At 38.6% G+C, this 24,862-nt stretch overlaps 1 protein-coding gene across 1 annotated transcript in view; it reads left to right on the top strand.

Moving 5' to 3' along the window:
- Positions 1-9,900: 9,900 nt before the first annotated feature.
- Positions 9,901-24,862, top strand: part of TNKS2 (tankyrase 2) — a 30,196-nt gene continuing 15,234 nt past the window's right edge. Inside the window, exons 1-11 of the mRNA XM_082052598.1 lie at positions 9,901-10,216; positions 16,548-16,772; positions 17,752-17,847; positions 18,170-18,206; positions 18,535-18,610; positions 19,683-19,777; positions 20,981-21,047; positions 22,654-22,840; positions 23,759-23,880; positions 24,387-24,478; positions 24,570-24,648. Of these exons, the coding sequence (XP_081908724.1) occupies positions 10,015-10,216; positions 16,548-16,772; positions 17,752-17,847; positions 18,170-18,206; positions 18,535-18,610; positions 19,683-19,777; positions 20,981-21,047; positions 22,654-22,840; positions 23,759-23,880; positions 24,387-24,478; positions 24,570-24,648 (1,278 nt within the window). The 5' untranslated portion in view covers positions 9,901-10,014. The remainder of the gene's footprint in view (positions 10,217-16,547; positions 16,773-17,751; positions 17,848-18,169; positions 18,207-18,534; positions 18,611-19,682; positions 19,778-20,980; positions 21,048-22,653; positions 22,841-23,758; positions 23,881-24,386; positions 24,479-24,569; positions 24,649-24,862) is intronic.

Here is a 24,862-nt window from a genome sequence, read left to right as displayed (position 1 = left end):
CTACTCCTTTCTGCCAATATAGCTACTTGGGTGGTTCTAATATCACTTTGCAGCACATCAACTTTAACTCTTCTTTCGTTCTTGAGTTAACTCTTTTACCACCTCTACAGTGAACTCTTCTACCATCTCTACAGGTGAATTGCCTCCATAAAAAAGACAAAACAGCTGTATATGTGCTGCTTTGAGCAGTGCCATACTGCCTGTCCATCTGCAATCCATCTTGCTGCCTCACAAGTTGCCTGCAGCCTTTGTGGCCCCAGGTGCTGGACTCAGCACTGTGAGGGAGCAGCTCACACCATCTCTTAGTCACTGCTTCCAAGTTGGCATCTGAATGACAAGATTGTCACTTTAGAGCATGGTCTCAGGGCTGCCATCAATGCATAACTGAGGTGTAGCCAGTATGGTTTCCCACAGCTTTTGTCAGCAATGTAAGTAGCATGAATACTTGTTTAATTTCTTACTCTTCTGAAGCATAATGTCTCCAATTTCATAGAAGAACTGGTTCTTTTCTTCGGGGGCTTATTAAGTATGCCTTTCAAGAATGTCATGAGCTCATCATCGAAGTACATTATAAGTCTGTCCATAGATAAATAAAACAGGATGGAGGAATCTCAGCTAAGGGAATCTATAGTAAGACTGATTCATTCATTTCTCTGTCTCTTCTGCCAGTGCAGGATTTCAGGCCTCCCCCAGCAGAACTACCTGGCCCAGAAGCAAAGCCCTTGGTTTCCTTTCCTGCCCTAAAGGGACCAGCAGTTGGCTGGCTTATTTAGCAAAACATGTAGGTATGTTTCTGACCTTCCCATACACAGGTATCTCTATGTAAGTCAACATGACTATTGAAAACACCATAATTCTTTGCTAGCCAGAGCTTAGCCATCTGGGTGAAAAAACACTGATATAGCTCTTAGCTAAGGTGGGCCACACCTACAGAACTCCATGAAATCTCTACTAAAGGCAAAGCAGTTCTCTTCCAGAAGCTGGTGTTGCTGTGCTGTTGGATGCAAGGGACAGTTTCTACTTCCTACTCTCCACAAGGTGAGCCCACCTTTCCAGAGCTGCCCTCTCTGTGCTACCTGATTAGCTGCCAAGTCAGAATAGCTCAGAAAAATATATTATTTTATTTGGTTCCAAGTTCAGTTTACTAAAAGCTATTTTGGCTAAAATGGAGGACTCCCCAGACCTGACGTTTCATTACTGTCATCATTGTATCTCAGATAAAATGTTAGTAACATGAGGCCAGGCACGTACCAGTTGTTCTAAGAACAGTCTGCACTTCCGTCACCCAAATCTTTGCTAGAGCAAGTAGGCTTCTTTCAGATCACTCAATCTAGCTATAAAATGGGAAACTGATATTCCTAATAAAATTATTAGATACTGTTATAGTCTGAAGTGTCTGAACAGAGAAGAAAGTCCCTGAGTCATTTGTGTACTCTGCTGCGTGTGCGTTCATAGGTCCTACAGTGCTTGGCACCGCTCTGAATACATGGCTGACATTAGGCACTTTGCTGGTTGTTTCAGACTAACTCAAATTATAAAAATTATTTGTTTGCCTACAATTAAATATCCCTAGTAGCTAGCTTGTATTCCATATATTTTTTTTCAAGAGATGTAATTTATTTTGGGCCAAATACAAATGAGGCCAACTTCTGTCCAGTGCTTATCTGCTGCATAGGATTTTTGTTTACAAGCTAAAAGTGCCACAAAAACGGCTGGGTGCCATGTCCTCATCTACATTGCAAGGGCTGTTCTGGTCCACACTGAAGAGTTTCCATACATGGACAATATCAAGAAAGACAGCAGTAGCTCTGCTGCATGAGCTGTGCAGACAACAAAAAAAAAAAGGATCTTCAGTGTAACTGTTTCTGAAGAAAAACAGTTACTAACTTACTGGGAGAAAGCTATTTCACTGTCACATGCCTATGTGCCATTTAGTTTGTGTCACATACATTGTGTGCAGAGAGAGCATTTCAGATGTCCTCAAGGTTTTAAGATCTTAATCATGCCCACTACCTCCCACCAATCTAATTTTCCATTCAGTTGTTCTGTTTCCAGTTTTGAAATTGTTTGAGTTATGAGTTAGATCTGAAAAGTAAAATAGGCTCCCACTGGGCACGTACTGGAGATCCCATCTTGAAGGTGAAAGACCCTGGCCAGATGGGGAAAATAAGTGAAAAGGAAAGAGAGAAGGATGACCACTCACTCTCCTGGAGGGATTCCAGAGTGATAAAGCCTGAGATATATTTAGTTTCAACCCCAAGTAACCTTGCTGTTGAAATGACATCCTGTGTAACTTCATCTTAACAGCAATAGTTTGCATTTATATAAGTCTGTTAAGTAAAAGGGCCTATTTTTTATTTTTATAGAAATACATTCACTCACCTTTAAAACACAAAAAGGATAACTTTTAAATATATTTCCCAGACAACTAAATAACCCATGACATTTAGGATTACCTTATACACTCAAAAATGTTGCCATCTAAAGAGGAATTTATCAGGTGTTAGGCACTGGCTGTACTGGCCAAGTACATAGTGGGTACATGTTCTGCAAACTAATCACAGTCTCAGGTGAAATACAAGCACTACTGTTTACTATTTTTAGGCAAAGTGTAACCATGATCTTGAGCATGACCATAAGGCGAACTTTCAACAATCAAGGTATGTTCGATCCAAGGAAAAAACGGTAGTTTTCTGGTATTAATGGAAAAATTATTTTCCATGGATCAATAAAGACATAAGTTACTGTTACAAGGCTTTCTATAGAATGTGCAGAAGAAATGTCTCAGCTGCTTATAAGGAATTAGAGAAAGTATGTAACAGAAATAATCCTAGAATAAACTATTTGAATAAAGTCCTCAAAGTTTTCCCTCTCTTGCTATAAAATACAAAACCCTGAAAAAGACTTTATATGTATATAAATGAATGGTATGTTGCCATTCATGTACAGCACTCAACTGTGACAGAATACAATACTTAATTTGCTAATATTTTCGCATCCTTTAAATGTATAATACTGGCAATAAATAAAGCCTACCAACATACTAACTTTTCTTTCAATTAAAAAATAAATTTTAAAATTGCTTTACACATTGGTTTTGTGTGTGTGGCACTGACGCTCAAGATACTTTACTTTTAACATGTCTTAACACCTATTTTTAGTAGACAGTTGAAAGGGAAGTAATTCACTTATCTACTTGATAATTCTGTGAACCTGCATGTAAAAGGTAATCCAAGTGAAAATATAAAAATTGCAATTATATAGTTTATACTTTGATAATGTATCAGCATATGTAGCTGCTAAGGTCTCTTCCAACATACCACTAATAATGTCAATGAACAAATTGAAAATAAGAATTATTCTTTTCTTGCAGCCTATGTAGACATAATACAAGAAAACCTGCTACAGATGAGTTAGATTACTACCATGTTTCGGAGCCCATCCTTGTGCTAAATACTCACTGAATCTTTGTAGTAGTATACTGTAGTGTAAAAATCCAACAAACCTTTTGTATAGCATCAGTGAAAATGTTCAAAGATGTTTTTTCTCACACACACTTAGCCAGGCAATACATAAAAAAATAGAGACCTACATGGCAGAATCTGAAAATAAAACCAAACTGATGAATTTTAATTTAGTTTTGAAACTTGTTTGGCCCTTAGAAAAGTTAAAAGATAGAAATATTTTAGAACTTTTTGACCACTCAGGGTTTTCTTAGTTTTGTTAGGCCAAATTCTACATTGAATTTAAGGTATAACCAGCTCTTGTATAACTTTGTTTCAGTCTGAGAGGTCTAGTAAACAGATTCAGTCTTCAGTTTACTCATGGAACAAATAAATGAAATAGAGGTCTCTTAAGTGGGAATTAGTGCCTTCAATGCAGGGTGGCTGCCTACCATGCATTCAGGTAGGAATACCAATATATTTACCAGGTAAATGTCTTAATCTTCTGAGATTTATTTGTTACAGGCAAAAATATATTTGGACGCAGATTTTAAACCTTACTTGCAGGAGCAGAAGAATTGTTTTAATGGATCACAAAATTTTTTTCTGCAAGAATACTCCTGGCCAAATGTATTCTACCCTTCTTGAGACATTATTACACATTACAATAAGTGATATGATGTTGGAAAAATCATCCCAAAGGAGAAGTTTGTAGTTGTCATGTGTTGGTTTAGCTCCATGATAGCTTGTGCTTAGCAGGACATATAGACAATTGTGTTCATTTTTAAGAATCCTCCTTTTTTAAAGAAAAAAAAATGACTATTTTTAATGTTTTTTACGGACAATTTATGAACATTAGAGTTTGATTCCAATAACTTTTTTGACCCGTTTCCTACTTTCTGTCACTTGGTTAAAAATCTGCGCAATTATTCATTATTGTGCATTATTAATAATGTGCATTAATTAATTAATTAATGGATTAATTAATAAATTATGTGCATTACACATTATTCACAGTAAATCTTAAGATTTTAATGTTTTCTTATCTGATTTTAATACCACTGTCATGACATTCCTTCTTTTCCTCATGATTCCTTCTGAATCAGTGCCGTGGACTACTTTTCAGTAGGAGCCTTCCATTAGAAATGCTGAAATTATTTGGATTTGATCTTTATTACTTCATGGTGGAATTACGGTTACTTCTTGAACCAAGTAACTGTGTTGCTTGGGCTTAAGTCAAGAATAGCTGCCTTTTTTCTTTTTTCTTTTTTCTTTTTTTTTTCCCCAGACTGTGGAACGAGCTGTTCCAAGAAGCCATCATTTGAATTGTTGAGAAATTGCCTCTCAAAGATTTGTCCTGAAATAACATTTTGCCAACCTATGTGCCAGTAGTTGGAGCAGTACACTACCACTTTTAAAAAAACTTTTACCTTTAGTTGGTGCTTTGCTTTCCTTCACGCTGCATACTCTGCATGGTATTTAAATTACATACTATACACAAGCAATTTAGGTATCCAAATTAAAAGTATAGGTTTCTTATGCCATCAACAGAAAGAGGTGAAGTGCTTCAGAGGGCAATTAAGAGTACATGAGTGAGAAACCTACCTGCTTTGTTAATTACTCGGAAGACTTGGACACTTGCGTTAAGTGTGCAGGATAGATTGTGAAGATGCCTGAACCTTCCCAAAGCCTTTTGCTTGTTTGTTTGTTTGTTTCAGTTGGGACGGGAAACAAATATTGAAATCTGTTAAAATAATGCTTGAACTGCAATTTAAATGCATGGATAATCTCTCACTAGTTCTTGCTCCTCTGAAATTTTCTCACTCTAAGATGGTTTTTACGAGCCAATTACTACTTCCCACCTCAGTCAGTTCTAGACAGATTATAACTTAAGTAGCCCACTATTTTTTTTTCCCTTTTGTACAGCTTCAGAATAGCTGCAAATGACATGGTTGGGTAGTTTTTCTAGTTTGCCTTTATTTGTTTTTAGCTTTTACCTATTATTGTAACTATTTGAGATATGAGTCCATTTTGCTGGCATCCCCAGTCAATGCTCATCTTTGGCCCTACTGCTCCTCTGCTACTTGTGGCTTTCTTCTGAAAAACAAATAACAATTTCCCAGGTCTCTGCCATCTTCACATTCTGGCAGCCCAAGTAATTCTGGTTTGCATGAGTGGAATCTATGCTTTTAAACAAGCTCTTTGTCCTCCCAGACATGTTCCAGGCACTAGAGAAAAACACACAAAATCTCCCTTTAAGCCCTCTAGACACATGTCTGTCTAGTCATCTTTGACAGCAAAACTGGAATCATTTTAAGGAAATCACTAGGGTCCTGGACAAAAGGCCCTTTTTCCTGTGTGATGTAGTTTCCATGAACTCTCATACACTTATCTGTACTTCTGGTGTGAGGATCACAAGCTTTTCCCTACCACTAAAAAGAATCTTCTCTAATTCTATCATGTGAACTGCCATCTCCACAGCTGGTCAGCAAGCTGCTGAACAGTTCTCTTGGCTGCTGCATACATGGATACAGTATTTTGATAACTAAATCACCTACTGTTACAGCTTGTCAACATCTCACAGTGTAAACCCATCTCCTAGAGGGACCGCTTGGCTCTGTGTTTGCTCCTCTGCAATGCTCGTTCTCTCAGTGCTTCCCCATCTCCACGTCTCCATTTTATATTTTTTTCACTTTATCCCCATCTGCTGGTACAACAGGGCCGGCACATATAACATGTCACTAACTGCAGATGAGTGACTGGCAGAGAAAAGGAACGTACTCCTGCTTGTTTAAGATAAGTAGTCAAAATACTTGGTAGATGGGATGAGAAGGGGAAGGGAGAAAGTAAGTGCCTTTAAAGATCTGGTTGTACAAACATTCACTGCTGCACAAGCTGTTTGGCTTTGATTTTGCAGTGAGCTCTTATTTCTTAAATCGATCAGCCTGTCTTTTCATTTAGGAAAAAAAAAAAGACGTACACTGAGAAAGTTTCTATTTATTGTTTTAAAAAGGTAGTAACTAAGCTGTTCTGTTTGTAACTAACTAACTAACTAACTAACTAACTTAGTTTGTAACTAAGTAACTAACACCGTTTCTGTTTCTGTCCAGATTCACCTCTTTCGTTTATAGGTATGTTTTATTATTTCCTGGTGTACAGCATTAATTATTGTTGGTTAGAGGTTTCTTTCCAAGTCTCATCTGGAAATACTTCAAATGGAATAAATTTTAAATCATTCTTCTTTTGGAATAAGCTAAACTTCTGAACATTTGAAATGTCCTAGTGATATTAATTCTAGCATTTTACCTTGCTTCCAAGAGCAAAGCAAACTACTGCAGTGACCAATTAGAAAGAGCTGAGAAATCCTCACAAGATGATGATCTGATGGCCTGCCTTGCAGATTGGCAGGGATGATGTCTCTGCCCAGAAGTAAACTTTAATCTCCCAGACACAAGGAAAAAGGGTTTATTTTTAAGGCTGCCTTAGTCTATCCATACCAAACAGTCCCCTTTTCTTCTTTATTTTTCTTTGTATTTTTAATTTTTATCTTCTGCCCTCTAGCGACCATGTTTCTAAACAAACTGTTTATGCTCTCTAAAAATACTTTTGTGTCTCTATCAGGCCAGCTCATGCCACTAATATAAATGTGCTGCAAAGGTAGAGGTTATCGGTGTATCACAAATTATACTGAAAAATAAAACAGCAGTTAAATGTTTCCAAGCTGTTAATGAGTTCTTTTGGGTGGTGCTAATGATAGGCAAGATACAAGCCCCACTTTCTCTAGAAAAAAAAAAAAAAAACACTACATACACTGGGTGAGATTTGGCATATGTTTCAGCTTTGGTTTTCTAACCATACTACTGTACAGAAGACTGGAGAAAAAACACTGAATTTTATGTATTATTTTCCCATAGAATAAATAGAGAAAATAAAATAAAATAAAATAAAATAAAATAAAATAAAATAAAATAAAATAAAATAAAATAAAATAAAATAAAATAAAATAAAATAAAATAAATTTATTTTACATAATGTGAATCTCAAATGTCAGTGTAAGGGCTATTAATACACCAGTCCTAAAATATGCTGAGTCTTTGACTCACTAAATTCAAGTCTAATTGAATCCTGCTCTTACAGCATCACATATTCAAAAATTATTTTCTGCTCACAGACACTTGCAATAGTTTTACACTCAAGCTATCAGGAAGCCATACTGGAAAAGGACGTCAGGATACAGGCAATTGAGAATAGTATCTTTTTGGTGTAATGATGTGGAAAGAGTGAGGAATTTATCTACTTAAGATATATAACAGTAACATATTTTATAATATACTCTTCTTCTAATTCACTTCAATGGTTTTCCATTAGCATTTGATAATAGCTTTTGCCAAGGAAAGAAACATAGAGTTTAAACAGAACTAGTGAAAAATCATTCTAGTTTTAAACTTCTTTAGAAGACCTTGGGAACAGGATGTGTTTCTGTGTACACAGGTATTTACACTTCCACACACTTTCAGATACACAGCCCCTTCTTCAGTTTTGAAAGCAGCCAACTTCAAATTAATGCATTTGCTCCTCCTGCTCTAGGCCTGAAGAAGGATTTTTCTCCAGCTATGCTAGAGGGGCTAATAAAAGACACAAGCTGCAGCACTGAAGCTCTTGGTGTCAGTCTGTGGAGCCTGTGTGTAGAAGGGCAGTTTTAATCACACGTACTTGGGAGATGATGGAAAGGTCTGAGGTGGCTACAGGCCTATGAGACAGATTATGCCAGAACATTATGGCTACATGCAAAGCAGCAGAAGAATTATGTATATGACGCAGCTGATAGAGGCACCCTGGTCATAGCCTGACTTTTCCTTGCCTGCTGAACACAGCTTATGAGGTAAGTGGTGATGGGGAGAAAAGCCAGTGGGATGACAAAATACACCTGACAAAGGCATCACATTTGTCAAAGCACAGGCTTTCCATCCCGGCGCTGGCTATATTTTTCTGTTACACTTCTACTGTGACTATGTTTAAACCACTAAACTAAACAGTGCCAGGACACAGAAGCATTGGACCTTGACCTGTCACTGTAGCATCGGTTTGGCCTGGGACAACTAGTAATTTCCGCAAAAAAAATATTCCTGGGCACAGTTTAGGCATTTACATGGACCAGGGAGAGACAACTTGGTGTAACTGCCTTGATCAAGAGACAAGGATATGTAACAGAATGGAAGTGACTAAACTGTGCAAATTAGCAGCCGATCTCTTTCCTAGTTCTTACACACTTTAATTTACAAGTACAAAAATAGTCTACAACTTCAATTGAGTTTGGAGGCACTTATCTTTCCTGACTTTAGAACAGGAAACTGCTGACCTGATTCAACTGCATTTTTAAAAGTGTTCTATTATGGCATGAGTGGAAAAAGACTTTTCAAAATTATTGAATGAATCCTCCAGTTAGTCCCTAGCATCCCCACCAAGCTTATTAAGCTTACAAGAAGGAGAAAGATGCTCTCTTTTCCTTTCTAAAGCCTTCAATTGGCAAAGCCAAGCAACTGTATTTTCTAATAGCTGCTTTCTGAGATTAGAAAAAAACCTGTGTAATTTATATTGTATAAATTCCATTTTATAGTTAATTACCTTTTGAGCAACATATTTTGCTATGTAAATAACTGTGTAAGGCTTTTGATCAAATCACGAAGTTATTAGGACCAAAAAAATACATCCCTCAATAGCTGTCACCTCCAAATCTACATTTAATTACTGCAGGCAGGCAGCAAAAGGACATTTGTTCTTCTAGGACAAATTACTAGCTCTGCATTTGATTTCTTGCACCACAATCTTCTCTTAAAAAGAAGCAGGCAGCAGGTTAAAGACAATGTGCATCAGTGGTGTCTTTTATCTTGCTTCCTCCCTAAGTTTGAAAGAAGTGGACAGAAAAACTGTTTCTGTTTTGCACTAGCAGAAATCCCAGCTTCAGATCGTTTTCGCAGCAGTAAGGGCCTTCGCGGGGAAGCAGAGACGAGACAGCACTTTGACACACGAGTTCCGTGCAGTGGAAGCGGCTGGTAGGCCGGGAACCCCCTCAGCCCTGGGCGCCCCTTGGGTCCCAGCAGCCGCCGCAGCGCATTCCCGGCTCTGGGCCGCAGCGATGGGCGTCCGCCCCGGCAGCGCCTCCAGAGCGCAAGGGCAACACCCGCCGCCGAGGTAAGGGTCGAGCAGCGCCGTGGACCCGCGGCCCCCGGACTCCGCTCCGAGCCGCCCGCAGGCCGCAGGAGCCGCGTCCCAGCGCGCCCGGCACTGCCCGGCACCACCCACCGTCCCCGCGGGCAGCCGCGCCACTGCGCGTGCTCAGTGCGACCGCCCACGCGTGCACGCCCCGCGCGTGCCAAGCCTGTCGGAGCGCGCCTGCGCAGGGAGGCCGGCAGCTGCGCCGCCGCTGCTCCGCCCGGATCCCTCCGCCGCGCAGCGCCGGGCCGAGCGCCCCGCCCAGCGGCGCGTGTGTGGAGCTGCCGCCGCGCAGGGCCGCGGCCTGTGAGCGGGACGGCGGGGGCTGCTCGGCCGCCTCCAGCGGGCCCGGCCCGGCATGGCGGCGCGGCGGTGCGCAGGCGGTGCGGCCGCCTTGGCCGAGGCGCCGGGCTGCGGCGCCGGGGGGGAGCCGGCCCGGGAGCTCTTCGAGGCCTGCCGGAACGGGGACGTGGAGCGGGTCAAGCGTCTGGTGCGGCCCGAGAACGTGAACAGCCGCGACACGGCAGGCAGGAAGTCCAGCCCGCTGCACTTCGCCGCAGGTACGGGCCTCAGGCCGCCGGTACCGCCTCTGTGGGGAAGGGGAGCCCAGGGGACAGCCCCGCCGGGTGCCAGGCCCGCTGCCGGGCCGCGCTGCTCCGCTTCCCTCTCGACGCGGGGCCTGGGCAGGGCCGGGCCGCGGGGAAGCGCTGGGTGCGAAGGCTCCGCGCAGGCCCCGCAGCAGGGGGGGGAGGGTGGGCACAGCGGCCCTGTGTGCATCCGGCGCCCGTCCTGCGGCTGTGACCGGCCCTGGGCGCGACCCTCGCTGCTGAGGTGTCACCCACTGTTTGCTGCGTGGTACAGGTGGCGTCTTGTTTCTTCTGTTGGGGACACCTGGACTGAGGTTCTGACTGTTCGTGGTGTTGTGTGTGAGCTCTGACAGGTGACATATGTCCTGGGTACTGCTCCCATTGATTTCAGTAAGCCCGCTTATTTTTGTAATTTCACCCATGAAGGGTGCCTGTCAGATAATGCTGTTCATAAGCTTTTTGTATTCTTCTCTTTACCAAATAGGCTTTGTTAATTTGGGACTTAAATATGCAAACAGCTGACATCACAGAACAACTGCTTTCACTGGCAACAGGCCAGAAGATTGCATCCCACCTTTTCAGACAAAGACCTGACTGTGACTGTTGTTTTCATGTTTGTTTTGATTTGATTACAGTGTTAGATTTGGGACCCCAAGGCTGGCAAGCTGCAGAAGACAGCAGCCTGTTTTCACCTAAACAACACGGATAGTAATAAAGATGTTTGTTTCTTCACTGAATTGTTTTGGAGAAGGTTTCTACTTAAGGTGTCCTTTCCTTGTGTTCAGTAGACTTAAGAGGTCTAAGTTCTTGAAAGCCTCGTCAAGAGCTGCATTTCACAGATTTAAGAAACTGGATTGATAAGAGAGCCCAGGAGACAAAATATCCTGTCAGAGGAAAACATTTTTGCAGCTCTTTTTTTTATATGCAACAGTCCTGCGTGTTCACTACTAAACTGTGAACTACTAAACAAATTAGTATATTTTCTGCATTTTGAAAAAGTGACTTAAAAAACAGAATTCCTGATCTATAGAAAGCTTTTTCTTTAAAAAATGTGTAGCAATCATTTAATGTAGTTGTTAAACTTCTAATGTTAAACAAGTTGGTGTGTGAATGGGAGAGGCCATTGCCATGCTTATGCCCACTTCAGACTTGATATACAGAAGTTAAATGCTCCTCTCACAAGACTGTAAGAGATGCCAAAAGTTTCTGGTTAACACATGACATAAAATACTTGTGTAACTGCTTGAATTAACACTCTTGCACTGCTTCAGGTAGAACTCTGCTGCTGTCAGCCTACTTGTAGTAGACTCAGTGTGAAAGATGGACATAAGTAACTCCTGGATTTGGGGGTTATTGTTTTTGTTTTGCTTTTCCCCCATTATTCACAGTTGGAATAATACACCTTATTTTGTCTTCTGTCTCTAAAGGAAATTACATTCCAGGAAGTAAAGCAAAAGTCTGCTGTGTTCTTGCTTTATTTATTCTTGATGTGTGTTCTTAGAAAATACATAACAAAACTCTATAGTTAGTTTCATGCAGTTTCAAGACTTATTTTATGGAAGAGGGGGAGCTGAAATATGAAGGCAGGTTTTGTATTGCCCTTTTTTCTTAATGCAGTGGCATTCTGGACTCTGAACTCGCGTTCCATTTTTTAAGTCTTTTCGCAGATTTTAGCTAACAATTTAAAGAAATAAACCAAATTGTTATTTTTTCCATATATTATTTTGTAAAGGTGGATTTTTAAATATATTTTTTAAATATTACAAGCTTTCCCTAGGTGTGCATCATTATTAGAAGCAATATATATTGGGATCCTAGTGAAGGTTGCTTTTTGGATTTTGTAGTACACAATTGTGTGGGTGGTAGATAAGTTGTACTGAAGCTTAAGTCAAGAGCCCACCACCCTTTGCAACATAATAGACTCAGTCCTCTCTCACTATATGCTACATGTACTTCTTCAAGTCAATCCTTTCCATCACAGTGGATGTTAAACTTGAAAGTATCACAAGGTTTCAGGGACTCAGCAGGAACCAAAATGCCCTTCCTGCAAACTAAAATTCGTTTAAAAGTAGAACACCTGGGGCAGAGGAGAAGAACTGGCACTCAGTTGTTTGTGTTAGCTTTTTGTCCCATCAAAATTAGGTGAATATCAATTATGACATGACAGCAACTGTAAATAAGTAAATTATATATATATCTATACAGTTACGAGTTTCTGTTGTGATTAACATTCAGGATTTATCAGCTAAAAAGTTGGTAACTTTTCAGGGAGGAATAAGTGCAGTGAGCTGCTTGGCTGTCATAGATGGTAGAAGAGTTGACAGCTGGAGGCCATGGGTAGCCCTTCTACTTTGCAATAGGAAATAAAGTGATCATGATGAAGAGACAGTTATCTTGCACAGTTGCAAGCTGTGATACCATATAATTGGTCTTTTGATAGAAGCTCAAGAGCGAAAAAAAAAAATCCACCCCTTAAAAATGACAATGTATTTAAAAAAAAAAAAGTGAAATGTTTTTTGCAGCAGTGGACTAATAGCAAAGAGGAACTGTTACAGTAGGTAGTGGCTCCCTTCCCTATGTCGGCAAAGTTTGTCCCCTCTTTCCATTCTCAGTGAAAACAAGAGAGAGGAAGGAGACCATCATACAGAGTTTGGCCACTTCCTCTGTACATATACATCCTTTAGAAAATAATGAGGAAGTATTTCTCTTTCCGTATATGGTGCCCTCTCGTACAGATGCTTCCACAAGGAAGTAAGGAATGCCTGCTGTGCAGTCAGTGCTGAAGACAAGTTGCAAAAATTGATATGATGTAAATGAGCCTGTCTCAACCTTAAAATAATTTTAAGTAATTTAGGGGTGTTGCTAGACTACTTAGGTTATTTTTGAATGGTTGCAGGATCTGCACTGAGAGAAGCTATGGGTTGCTCGTGAACTGTATCTGATTGAACCTATATACTAAATAGAGGACATTCAGGGGAATTCTCTACACCTATCATGAGGTTCACTACAGTTGATTTTCAATTATGGTATTGATTCCTGCTAAGGTGGGTATTTTCCATTCAAAAACATGGCTATACCTCAAAGCTTTGAGGGTCAGGAATCTCTTCTGTACAAATGCCCTAGTTTTGGTTGGGATAGAGTTAATATTCTTCCTAGTAGCTGGTACAGTGCTGTGTTTTTGATTTAATATGAGAAGAATGTTGGTAATACGCTGATGTTTTGGTTGTTGCTAAGCAGGTTTTATACCAAGTCAAGGAGTTTTCAGCCAGAAGGTTGCAGGTGAACAAGAAACAGGGAGGTGACACAGCCAGGACAGCTGACCCAGGCTGACCAAAGGGATGTTCCATAACAAATGACATCGTGCTCAGTGTATAAACCTGGGGAGTTGGCCAGGGGGCTGCGTCTGCTGCTCGGTAACTGGCTAGGTGTCTGTCAACAGGTTGTGAGCAATTCCATTGTGCATCACTTGTTTTATATATTCTATTATTATTACTATTAGTATTTTCCCTTCCTGTTCTATTAAACTGTCTTTATCTTAATGCATGAGGTTTACCTTTTTTCTGATTCTCTCCCTCATCCCTCTGGTGGGGAAGCAGTGAGCGAATGGTTGTCAGTGGTGTTTAGCTGCCTGCCAGGTTAAACCACAATAAAGAGCAATGTTTAGCTACCAGAAGTGTAGCTTCTGGACAGAGAATTTGATCAGAGGCTTTTCTAACATAACTAAAGCAGTTCTGGAAAACCTTTTTGGTACGGGAAGAAGAAGATGATACCAAGCAGTCTGTCATCAAGTAACAGCTTTGATGTGTTTGTAGGACTTGTAAAAAGTCTCATCTGAGTAGATTGTTGAAGAATTTAGCAAATTTAGAAAATACATTCAGACTAGAAACAATTTATTGAAATTTTGAAGATGAGAATTCAGGTGGACACATTTAAGGCAACAATATTTATAATATCTAGTTATGAAAGCTAAATATATTTAATAATTAGAAATATGCTGCATGTAATTTATAGACAATATGGCTGCATGGGTATATGTTAATAGGTACTGATTTTTTTGGCAGCAGAAATATGCATGCCTGTGCATTGAATATGACTTCTTGTGCAGGTAAATTGTTTTTGCATGGACCATGGGTCTGATCCAGTTCTCATGTGAAGTGTGCTGAGCTCCTGTTTGCTGTTATGACAGGCAGGGTGCCTTCTGTTAGTTATGAGATGGATAACTGTAATGTTGAGACTCAGAAGTGAATTTGCTGTGCAGTATGTGGTTCTGTTGAAGTCAAGGTGCTAGCAAACCAAGATTTGTATTATTAGTAATGTATTTTAAAAAATTGAAGCACATCGTCAGTCTAGTCTTGTGGCTCTTACTTGAAAATACCTTGGAGTTCATTCTGGGGTTAAAAAGTTTCACATAAAATTATTTTTATAATAATCAGAAATCTGTGGGAAATGGGTTTTCTTACCAGACTTCTGAGGGAAGAGGGAGAAAAATAAAATTTAATGAAGGCTTTTCTGAATACCTTTTCTAGCCTTTTTGGTTTTTGCTTATACAGCTTGTATACGAGATCACTCAGAAAGCAGGATCCAGAAATTGCTTAATAATGGCAGTGTGTGTTTCTCAAACTCTGAGTAGCAAAAGTAAAAGTGCTTTTTGCTTTGAAATTCCGGTTGCTGTCAGTCTGGGAGAAGGATTTACTGAATAGTCAGGTTTAGTTAATGCGCTATGAAAAAGTTGAGTTGCAACTAAACAAAGACATTCAGTTGTAACTAAGGTGCTGGCACTTCTCATACATTTCTGTAACTTTGTCACTGAAATGTCACTGAAATTTCTAGGTTAGGATTGCATGGACTTAATACCTACCTATTGTTCCATGGATGAGTTGTAACACAGTTCAAATTTGCTACGGTCTTTGTATCACTGGTGTTGGCAACTGTGTCATGATTCAGGCTGAGGGAAAAGCCCAAGACTTGTCCCCACCCAGTTCTGCACCTCTTCAGGAAAACAGTTTGCAACTTACATTTAAAGCAAGGAATGCCAAGTCCTGCAGATGCAGGTTATTTCCCAGAAGGTACTTGGCACAAGTCTGATACATGGTGAAAACATGGCTCTTACCTGCCGTAATAATCCTGAGACCCAAAGAGACCTGTGTGAAACCTTTGGGGGATTTCTGTAGGCAGTGGCCTTTGGAATGTGACCAGATGGGTATAATGACTACAGTCAGAAGTCCTAAGTTATTCTGTCCTCCTGTGAAGATATTAGAGAAAACATGGATGCAGTTGGTAAGTTTGATGTCCCGATTTATTTGCTGTTATATTAATGTGCAAGATACAGCTGAAATTAAGCAATAGTAACTATAGAATGCGCTTATAAGAGTAATTACCTTATTTATGGTATGTTTCTAACCCCAAATGTGAAAGTGGACTTATTTTTTTGCTGTCTACGAAATTGAATCGCACGATTGTGAAAAAGTGCCTCAGAATGTGTAAGACTATTTCTGTGCTTCAGTCATGATCAAATATTTATAATCATTTTAGGCATCACTGAAAATAGATATTATTAATATCTTTAAATTATGCTTACGCATACTCTCATAAATTTCTTCAATAGAGAATGGTCTCAGATAAACTTTATATGTCCATAGGGGTTTTCTTAAGTGATCGTTTCAAAGATGGAAGCCGTGTGCACATTATCTTAATTATTCCTTAGAAAGCAAATAGCCATTCATACTTCTAGTTTTAACCTGAAAGCAGTGCTGCTTATGTGCTTGAAAAAAACAACCAAACAAAAAAAAAACACAACAAGCAACGTGTTTCTGTAAAATACTTGTCATGTTATAGGAACCTTTTTTTAAAAGCTTAGAATATTAACTGTATGTGCATTGGCTTGTAGCCAGTCTCATCTTACTGCTCCCCGGGCTCAGTATTGATCCTTCCACAAACTGGCTTTGAGTGGGCAGAGTATCATGCAAAATGTAGTTGGCTTAATAGCCATATAAAATTACTTAAAAAGAGGTTTTGTTGTCAGTTTTTTGTTCTTTTTGTTATGTTTGCAATAAGCTGATGACTCATGAGAGCCCTATCAAGATATCAATTGTTCCGATAATCTTGAATGTTACTTTTCTGCTGGTTTTAATGTAATTTTTAGGGTTTTCAAAAATAGCCTTAGTGCGTAAATGTTCTTTTAGTAAAGAATGCCAGTTGCGATTGTTAGTTAGAGTGGTTACTGTTAGTTGGTTTAACCTGTGCGTGTGGGACAACGAACTCTCTTAACCCACACTGATACCTTTCTTCCCTTTATGTCTTCCAGGGTTTGGTCGGAAGGATGTAGTTGAATATTTACTTCAAAGTGGTGCCAATGTCCATGCACGAGATGATGGAGGCCTTATTCCTCTTCACAATGCTTGCTCTTTTGGTCATGCCGAAGTTGTCAATCTTCTGTTGCGGCATGGTGCAGATCCTAATGCTCGGGATAATTGGAATTACACTCCCCTTCATGAAGCTGCCATTAAGGGCAAGACAGATGTCTGCATTGGTAATATTCTCCCACTTTTTCTGTGACTGACTCATTTCTTTTCACTGTGAAAAATCAAGAACCTTTTAAAGACCATTTTTACTCTCTGAAGCTGTGGTTGGTATAAGGATTAAAACTAAAAATCTTGTATAAACCTAAATGTATATGCTAGTTTTATAAGAAACAAGTTTTTAGATGTTTTTGATAATCACCTAAGTATAGAGGTTCACATTGACATAATGGGAAAAGAGCTTTAGAGTGACATTATGGAGCTAGATTCTCTTCTACTCCAGCCCAGACTCTTATGCTGTCTTCTGCTGCTGCTCGCAGTGTGGTGGAAAGAACAAAACTTGTTTTAATAGTGGATTCATTCTGGCTCTGTATGTAGCAACCATATTAAATTAGTTAAGGGTAGGAGCTAAGCTTCAATTATTGACCACTTGTTTTTCCTACACAGTTCTTAAGAGTTAGGAAGAGGTAGAAAATTACGTATGAGGTCAAGAAACTAATTTTGTGATTGTGTGGTTTGCTCCCATTTACTTTATTAAGGAGAACATATGGAGACTTGCATATATAACATTGCCTGTTTGTCCCCAATATCAGTGCAAGATGCATGGCCTGCTATGGCTGCATACAGTGTAGGGCAGGCACAAGCACTTGTGGATTTGAGGCAGAGTGCTCTGGAGCTGATAAAATGTAGCTACTGCTACATTTTGTGTGGTACGTCAGTCAGTGTCTTTCAGTTGAGATTGCCTCCTGCCAATCTGTAATTGTCCCACTTCTGCTCTGCTCTTTTCTCATAAAATATGTACAGGCATGTTTCACTAGTTAAACTGTTCACAGCTGATGTTAAGGAATTCTATCATCAAAAATTTGCAAGGGAAAGTTAGAATCAGTAACTGGATCTTTCTTTTGTTGCTTGTTGCTTACAGTAATGATACATCTCATAAGCCTTGTCTTGTAGAATTGTTTTGTCATGGAAAACTTTGGCATTTTGTAGTACTGCTGCAGCATGGTGCTGAACCAACCATCCGGAACACAGATGGAAGAACAGCTTTGGATTTAGCAGATCCGTCTGCGAAAGCAGTGCTGACTGGTAAGTGATAATCTTTAGATTACATTATGACTAATAACAGTCAAATGAATGTAATACAGTATTTTAAGGTTTTTTTTTTCTTTCTGATGTTACTTTAACTTCTCACTGTTTTGTAGTTCTAAATAGAAGTTCCCATATGGCCTTCATCATTTCAGTCATGGAATGTGTTCTGCATAAACAGTTTATTGTGCTAGCTCAGTCATCAACTGTCAGATTTTTAGCACTTATGTTCTCTAAAATTTGAAAGAGGAGGATAAGTAGTGAACTTCACAAGTACAGATAATTTATTTAACAACTAAAGAATCTCACTTTTGTCTTCCAGGTGAATACAAGAAAGATGAACTCTTAGAAAGCGCCAGGTATGCATGTTTGGAAGATATCAGGAATTTAGTTATATTTTCAGAATTGTCTGGGGTTTGTGTGTAATGAATGTGTGTGTATATATATATAACTTTTCAGCTGGCATTCCATCTAGATGCTGAACTTGGGCTGTTATCTGTGAATAAAGCCACAAAAATAATACTGTAAATGCCTTTTGCCTTTCCTTTAATGCTGACAGTACAGAAGTAATGTATGACTTCTGAACAGATCTGCTGAACATTATAGCAAGCAAAAATATAAAAACATAATAAGCTACTAAAAACTGGAATAAAAAGGATTCTGTCCATTTCATATCTTGTTTTCCAGGACTGGAAATGAAGAAAAGATGATGTCTCTTCTTACACCGTTAAACGTTAACTGTCATGCAAGTGATGGCAGAAAGGTATTTTTGTTTAAACCTGTTGTAGAATTAGTTCACTGTTATGTGTTTCCCAGTTATTTTCTTTAATATATGTGGGAAAATAAGATTGTACCTCTCTAGCAGCTAGCTGATTCTTTTTCTTTGTTCAGCCTTAAAAGGACAATGTAGGTATTACCATCTATAAGTGATAAACAAGTATCTTTTCAATTGGAACTTCTGTTTGACCTTCATGTCTGCAGTAATAGAGAAGCCTTCTCATAGATTCTTGTCACTTTCCTAGAGACACACAGGCCCCTTATTTGCCATACACGCTAGGCAGGTTGTCACTGCTCTTTCGGGAACACGCCGTTCATAGATATAAGTATTGGTAAAGAACTACATGAAAAATGTTCAAAATCTCCATTTAAAAAAATCTTTATAGTCTCCTGGGTTCAGCCCCTAGCCTACCAGAGCTTCAGATCACTGAGAATCAATTTTTGGCATCCACATTTTCATTAACTGTGTGTACTCATTCATTTAGGTTTTGCTTGAATTAATTTTCCTATTTAAGGCTTTGTGGTAAGATGTTGGGATCTCCAAAATGCCTTTGCATCTCTATTTTCACATCTTCTAGTTATAAGACTCCTCTTCTAGGAACTGTACAAACCCAGTTTGTAAATGAAGAGGGTAAGATTTCACTAATTTGTAGCTTTGACCTTGGTGCTGCTGATGGGTATGCTTGAGTGGGTTTGCTAGGGAAGATCATAGAGCAGTTATTTGACTGCTCTGTGGAGAATGAGAATTTAGAAGAGAAGACTAAGTTTTCCCCTCACCCCATGAACATACTGCACTCACTGACATTAACAAGAATCTCTGTTGATAATGTCTAAACTTAATCAGGATGTGTGTTCATGGTGACTCTAAGAGTAGTCAGTAAACAATTAACACAGTTATCAAATGTCTGATTTCAAGCACTCTTTTTTTCCTTTTTCCTATGTTGCAGATATTTTTATGACTTCAGTAATTAGCACTGTTAACAAGTTTTGAAAAAAATAAATATAAAATGAACCCTTGATTTTGTGTTACTGATTGCTTTTACATTCTGTCATTTCAGTCTACTCCTTTACATTTAGCGGCTGGGTATAATCGTGTAAAAATAGTACAGCTCTTATTGCAACATGGGGCTGATGTACATGCTAAGGATAAAGGGTAGGTTCATTTTTCCTTTGTTCAGAATAAACAGAATTTGTTAAAAGTTGAGATGATATAAAACCCAGTAATACTATTTTAAACATAAAGAATTTCTAGCTTGAGACCGGTATGCAATCTTTAACCTTTATATTATGACAAAAACACAAAGTGTATAGGGTTAAGTTTTGTGAATCAGTAGAATCCAAATTAAGCTGACCATACATCATTCTGCCTTTTAGGTATCATTAGCCAAATGATGATCTTTTGTTTAATGAAATACATTAATACACCTCTGTGAAGTCAGCAAATATTTTAATAACTTAATCAATCCTAATTTTCTTTCTACTATTTAAGTTTCTACACTTCTTTTTGCAAATAATGTGATAAAATATAAGATCTGTTGCCCAGAGGTTTTATTTGGACTACATTTTCAAGCATTTGGTTGTTATGTCAGGAAAAGTAGTGAAATATGGACATGCTAAGTTAATTTAGTTACATAAAATATAACAAAAACCCTATTTTTAAATTGTGTATTTATGTACATTAAAGATCATAGAAAGCAAACTCTTATTCCTCGTTTTTCCTAGGATTACTTCACAGCTACATAAAGAGCTGCCTGATCAGACAGCTTTAACTGTCCCTTGGGGCTTGGAATTCTCTTTTGTCATTTCTCCCTTACTAGCCCACAGTGCAAGTAGTCGCTTTGGGCAATTTCTCATTTGCTCTTAAGACCACTGAGTTTGAGAGAGCTGGCTTTAAAACCTCTAACTCTACCATTAGTGTAGAATATGTACAGTTACTTAAACATTAGCCAGTAAAACTTCTTTAGTTTCCAAGGGAGAAGATAATCTTACAGCAATATTGTTGTGGAAGAGGAAATGATTACTGTCTCTCCTGAAAACCCCCTGCAGATAGTTCTTCCTGCTTAGGCTTCTGATTCTGAGCAGAACAATTTCATTTGCAGTAAAACAGTGCAATTAATTTCTCATCTTCTGATTGTTTTAAAAGTTTGTTGTTCTGAAAAATGCTGATGGGATTTTCTGGATTGTTCTCCAGTTTCTTATTTCCCCTCGACTTCATTTGAACTATTGTACTATATGTACTATTTTTGTAAAATTATTAAGGTATAATATAGTACCATAATCTGTAATGTTATAGATGCATTTGGAATTGAAATATGCACACTAAGATAATAATCCTTCCCCTTTCTCTCCTATATAGAGATTTGGTGCCACTTCACAATGCCTGTTCCTATGGTCATTATGAAGTAACAGAGCTTCTAGTAAAGGTTGGTCTTTGAAGAGCTTAAATTGCACATTATTAAATAAGAACTATTTATAATAGACACATACAAGTTGTATTTTTTTTATTTTGTACTTAGATTTACAAAACTTAAAGAGTGATAGATTGCTTTTGCTCTACATGTTAGTGATTATAAACCTGGAGCTATAGAATCTTCTGCTTGCAAGGAAGCTTTTTCCTTATAAGTGTGCTTTCTGCTTTTAACTCTCTCTGCTCAAAAGTTGAATGGTTTTGTACCACCAAGTAAGTAATTCTTATCTCAACCTTCCCACCCTCACCCAAAAAACCCACCAAAAAACCTCACAAAAACTGAGCAATATTATGAGTTTGACAATAGAAGACTGTTTCAGAAGGCAAGGTATTAAGAGGTTTTTGAATGGAATACTAGTAAAGATCATAAATGTTTTAACATTAGAGAGTAATCAGTCTCTTGAGGGAATGAACTTTACATCAGTTCTGGCCTTCACCCCAAAGAAAGAAAAATATGTCACTTTTTCTCTCAGAACTGAAGTGACTTATCTGGATTATGTTAGTCTTGAAGATAAAGTATGATTCTTGTCAAACTAGTGGCTCAAATATGTGGCCTGCAAAAATCTGAGAGTATTGTCCACCCAACTGTGCCCATGTTCAGCTGCTGCAGCAAATTGTGATCATTGTAACAGCTGGGAATGCTCTAGATGTTTGGATGCTCAGGGAATAGCTGTTGTTACTCTGTCCTATGTGTCTCAGTCCCCAATAATTCCGTGTGTCTTTCTATTTACTTAGCAAAAATTATGCAAAAGATATTGAAATAAGCTTATAGTAAGTATAAATAGTCCAGATTTTTTTTTTTTTTTACTTCAGAGGCCAATTGCAAAGTGAATCTTTACAGTTGTGGTACTAGACAAAGAAAAACGGCTTGCCTAGACATCACTGTATATCTTAACTGTTAAGCTAGAGTTGTATTCCCTGTTGGATTTCTGTTCCAGTGAGTTTTGACTTATTTTTTGCAACGCGGAAAGAGCATATCCTATCAGACTTGCTTGCAGGCAGGACTCAAGGTGCACACAAAATGTTATTGGAGAAGAATTACACAAATATTAAACATCCAAGAGTATTATTTGCATAACTTTGTACTTAAAAGTTTTGAATTGAACTCAGTTTTACCTGTCTCCTAGATATCTTGGCATTCATGTCTTGGGGATTATTCACAAAACATGTATTTATTTTTAGTGCAGCTGTTCACTCTAGACTTTTTCTAGAGCAGTAAGAAATGCTTGTTCAAAGGTGATTGGGAGTATATGAATTTTAGGCTCTTTCTCAGATTTGACCTATAGCAGAGCTACTCTCCTTTTAGAGATGCTGGAAAAAGTCTGGAAAGACTAGTCTGCCTTTAGCTTCTTTGGATGAACCTGTGAGACAATAAAGAATTAAAAACCGCAATGTGCTGAAATGTTGTTTTATACTGAAAATTAATGTCTGGAGAATGCATACAGTTTGCATACAAACATTGATTTTTATTTTAACAGTCTACTGGATTGAAACTAATGATAGAAGTCTTTCTAATTACCTGTTGCTGATATTGTGTCTTTTATACTCCTTTTCTTTTCAAGCATGGAGCATGTGTCAATGCGATGGATCTGTGGCAGTTCACCCCTCTGCATGAAGCAGCTTCTAAGAACAGGGTGGAAGTGTGTTCTCTTTTGTTAAGTTATGGTGCTGACCCAACACTGTTGAACTGTCATAACAAGAGCACCATTGATTTGGCTCCAACACCTCAGTTAAAAGAACGATTAGCATGTGAGTATAACGTGAGATCAGTTTTATGGTTATAGACTGTAATGTATACTTAGGTTCCCTAGACAGTGACCTGCCAGAAGTCAGATTTGGAAGATGTTTACACTTTCCAAGCAGTTGTGCAATGCTGGACAGTACATTTCACTGTTTACAAATTGAGATTGCTAGATTTTACAGATGTAGGCATTTAAAATAATTTTATTGTCAGTTTTATAGTCATGTGGTTGTGATGGGTTTGTGGCTTTTCTTTCCTGAATATATACTTTCCCTCACAACCTTGCCAGTGCACTTTCACACTTTCATTTTCCATGCTTGCTCCTGTCATTGCATCAATGCTGTTGAAATATTAGGTTTTTTCTTCCACTCTCTTTTGTTTGAAGAAAAGAAAACATAACAGTTCAAAACGGTGAATGTGTTTGAGTATACCACAATTGCTGAAAGATCAAAGAAATTTATGGAAGGCATTGATTTTTGTCCATCAAACTTAAAGAGTTGAAAAGAATGCCCTCAAATTCTGTCCTTGAGCGATCAAACAACAATTTTCTGGGATACGTAGAAAAATTATCAGTAAATACTACATTAGACTTCATAGAGCATCTAGAAACGTTTTTGCAAAAACAGGTCAGGAGTAGGGATTTATGTGTGCAAAGAGTGGAACCTAGAACAGTGGTGAGTGAAACAAATCTTGTTCAGCCAGTTTGGATGTCTCTGGCTTTGCTTTAGAAACAAAGCAAATTCCTGTAGTGTTTCGAATTAGCTAGCAAGTTCTGTCTAGTCATGTAAAAGCTTAAGTCTGAGTTGGAAATACCTGTACCATGGTCTGCTGAATAAAATGAGCATTTTTATCTGAAAGAAACAATCCTCTTGATCCTTCTTGAGTTAAGAGTGTAACTTTCTGGTGTGTTTTTGTTTCTCTTAAAGATGAATTCAAAGGTCACTCACTGCTACAGGCTGCAAGAGAATCAGATGTAGCTCGTATAAAGAAACATCTTTCTTTGGAGACAGTGAACTTCAAACATCCTCAAACACATGAGACAGCACTGGTAATACCACAAGATTTCTTAATTATTTTGCATGTGTTGTGGCTGACCTAAACATACTAGGTAATAGCTTAGGACTAAAAATTTCAGCATCAAACAGTGTAATTCAGACCAACCTGGAATATCCAGTGTCTGCTTAAACAGGTAACATTGATTAATATTTTGTTCTTAATGATAAGACTGATCCAAATTTCCCGTTTATTTGAGGTTGTCTAAATTACTCTTTTTCTGTACAATAGTCTAGTTTTAAGCAACAACAAGCTACGTACATTAGCTTTATTTGTAAAGCTTGAAGGTTTCCAGCAGTTAGTGGAGACGGAGCTCTGGAAAATACCAGAGTAAATCCAAAAGCCCATGTGGATCTCCCAAATTAATAAGCTTTTACATGCTTGGGGTTTTTTTCTGTTATCTTTGCACAAAACCAGCTCTTAACTGCCAGCTGATCAGTAAGCAGTAAAACCCGTATATTGCTAGCTAGTTGTTAATGCTACAATTTTCAATGTTCTCAGCACTGTGCTGCTGCATCTCCATACCCTAAGAGAAAACAAGTATGCGAATTGCTGCTGAGGAAAGGAGCCAACATCAATGAAAAAACGAAAGAGTGAGTGCTTACAAATGTATACTGCTAAGTATTTGTTTAGAAAATGTTGCAAAATACATTCTGAATTATTCTTTGTTTGTTTGTTTTAAAGCTTCTTGACTCCTCTGCATGTGGCATCAGAAAAGGCTCATAATGATGTTGTCGAAGTGGTTGTGAAACATGAAGCTAAGGTATGAGTTATTATTCATACTTTTTGTGTTGAGGTTTGCTTACTATATAGATTTTCATGGCACGAGAATGGACAGCTGAGTAGACAGACTTTTCTGAAATAATTCATTTTGGAAGGTTGTAGATCTATACACTGAAGGCATAGGCCATCAGTCCATCAGTACAGCCTGACTGCTGTCAAGTTTCCAAAGCAGTGATCAAAATCAGAGGAACAGT

This window comes from Streptopelia decaocto (genome assembly GCF_964273445.1).
Source record: "Streptopelia decaocto genome assembly, chromosome: 5".
Classification (NCBI taxonomy): domain Eukaryota; kingdom Metazoa; phylum Chordata; class Aves; order Columbiformes; family Columbidae; genus Streptopelia; species Streptopelia decaocto.
Note: the sequence above shows the minus strand (reverse complement) of the source record. Positions and strands in the feature narration are given on the sequence as shown.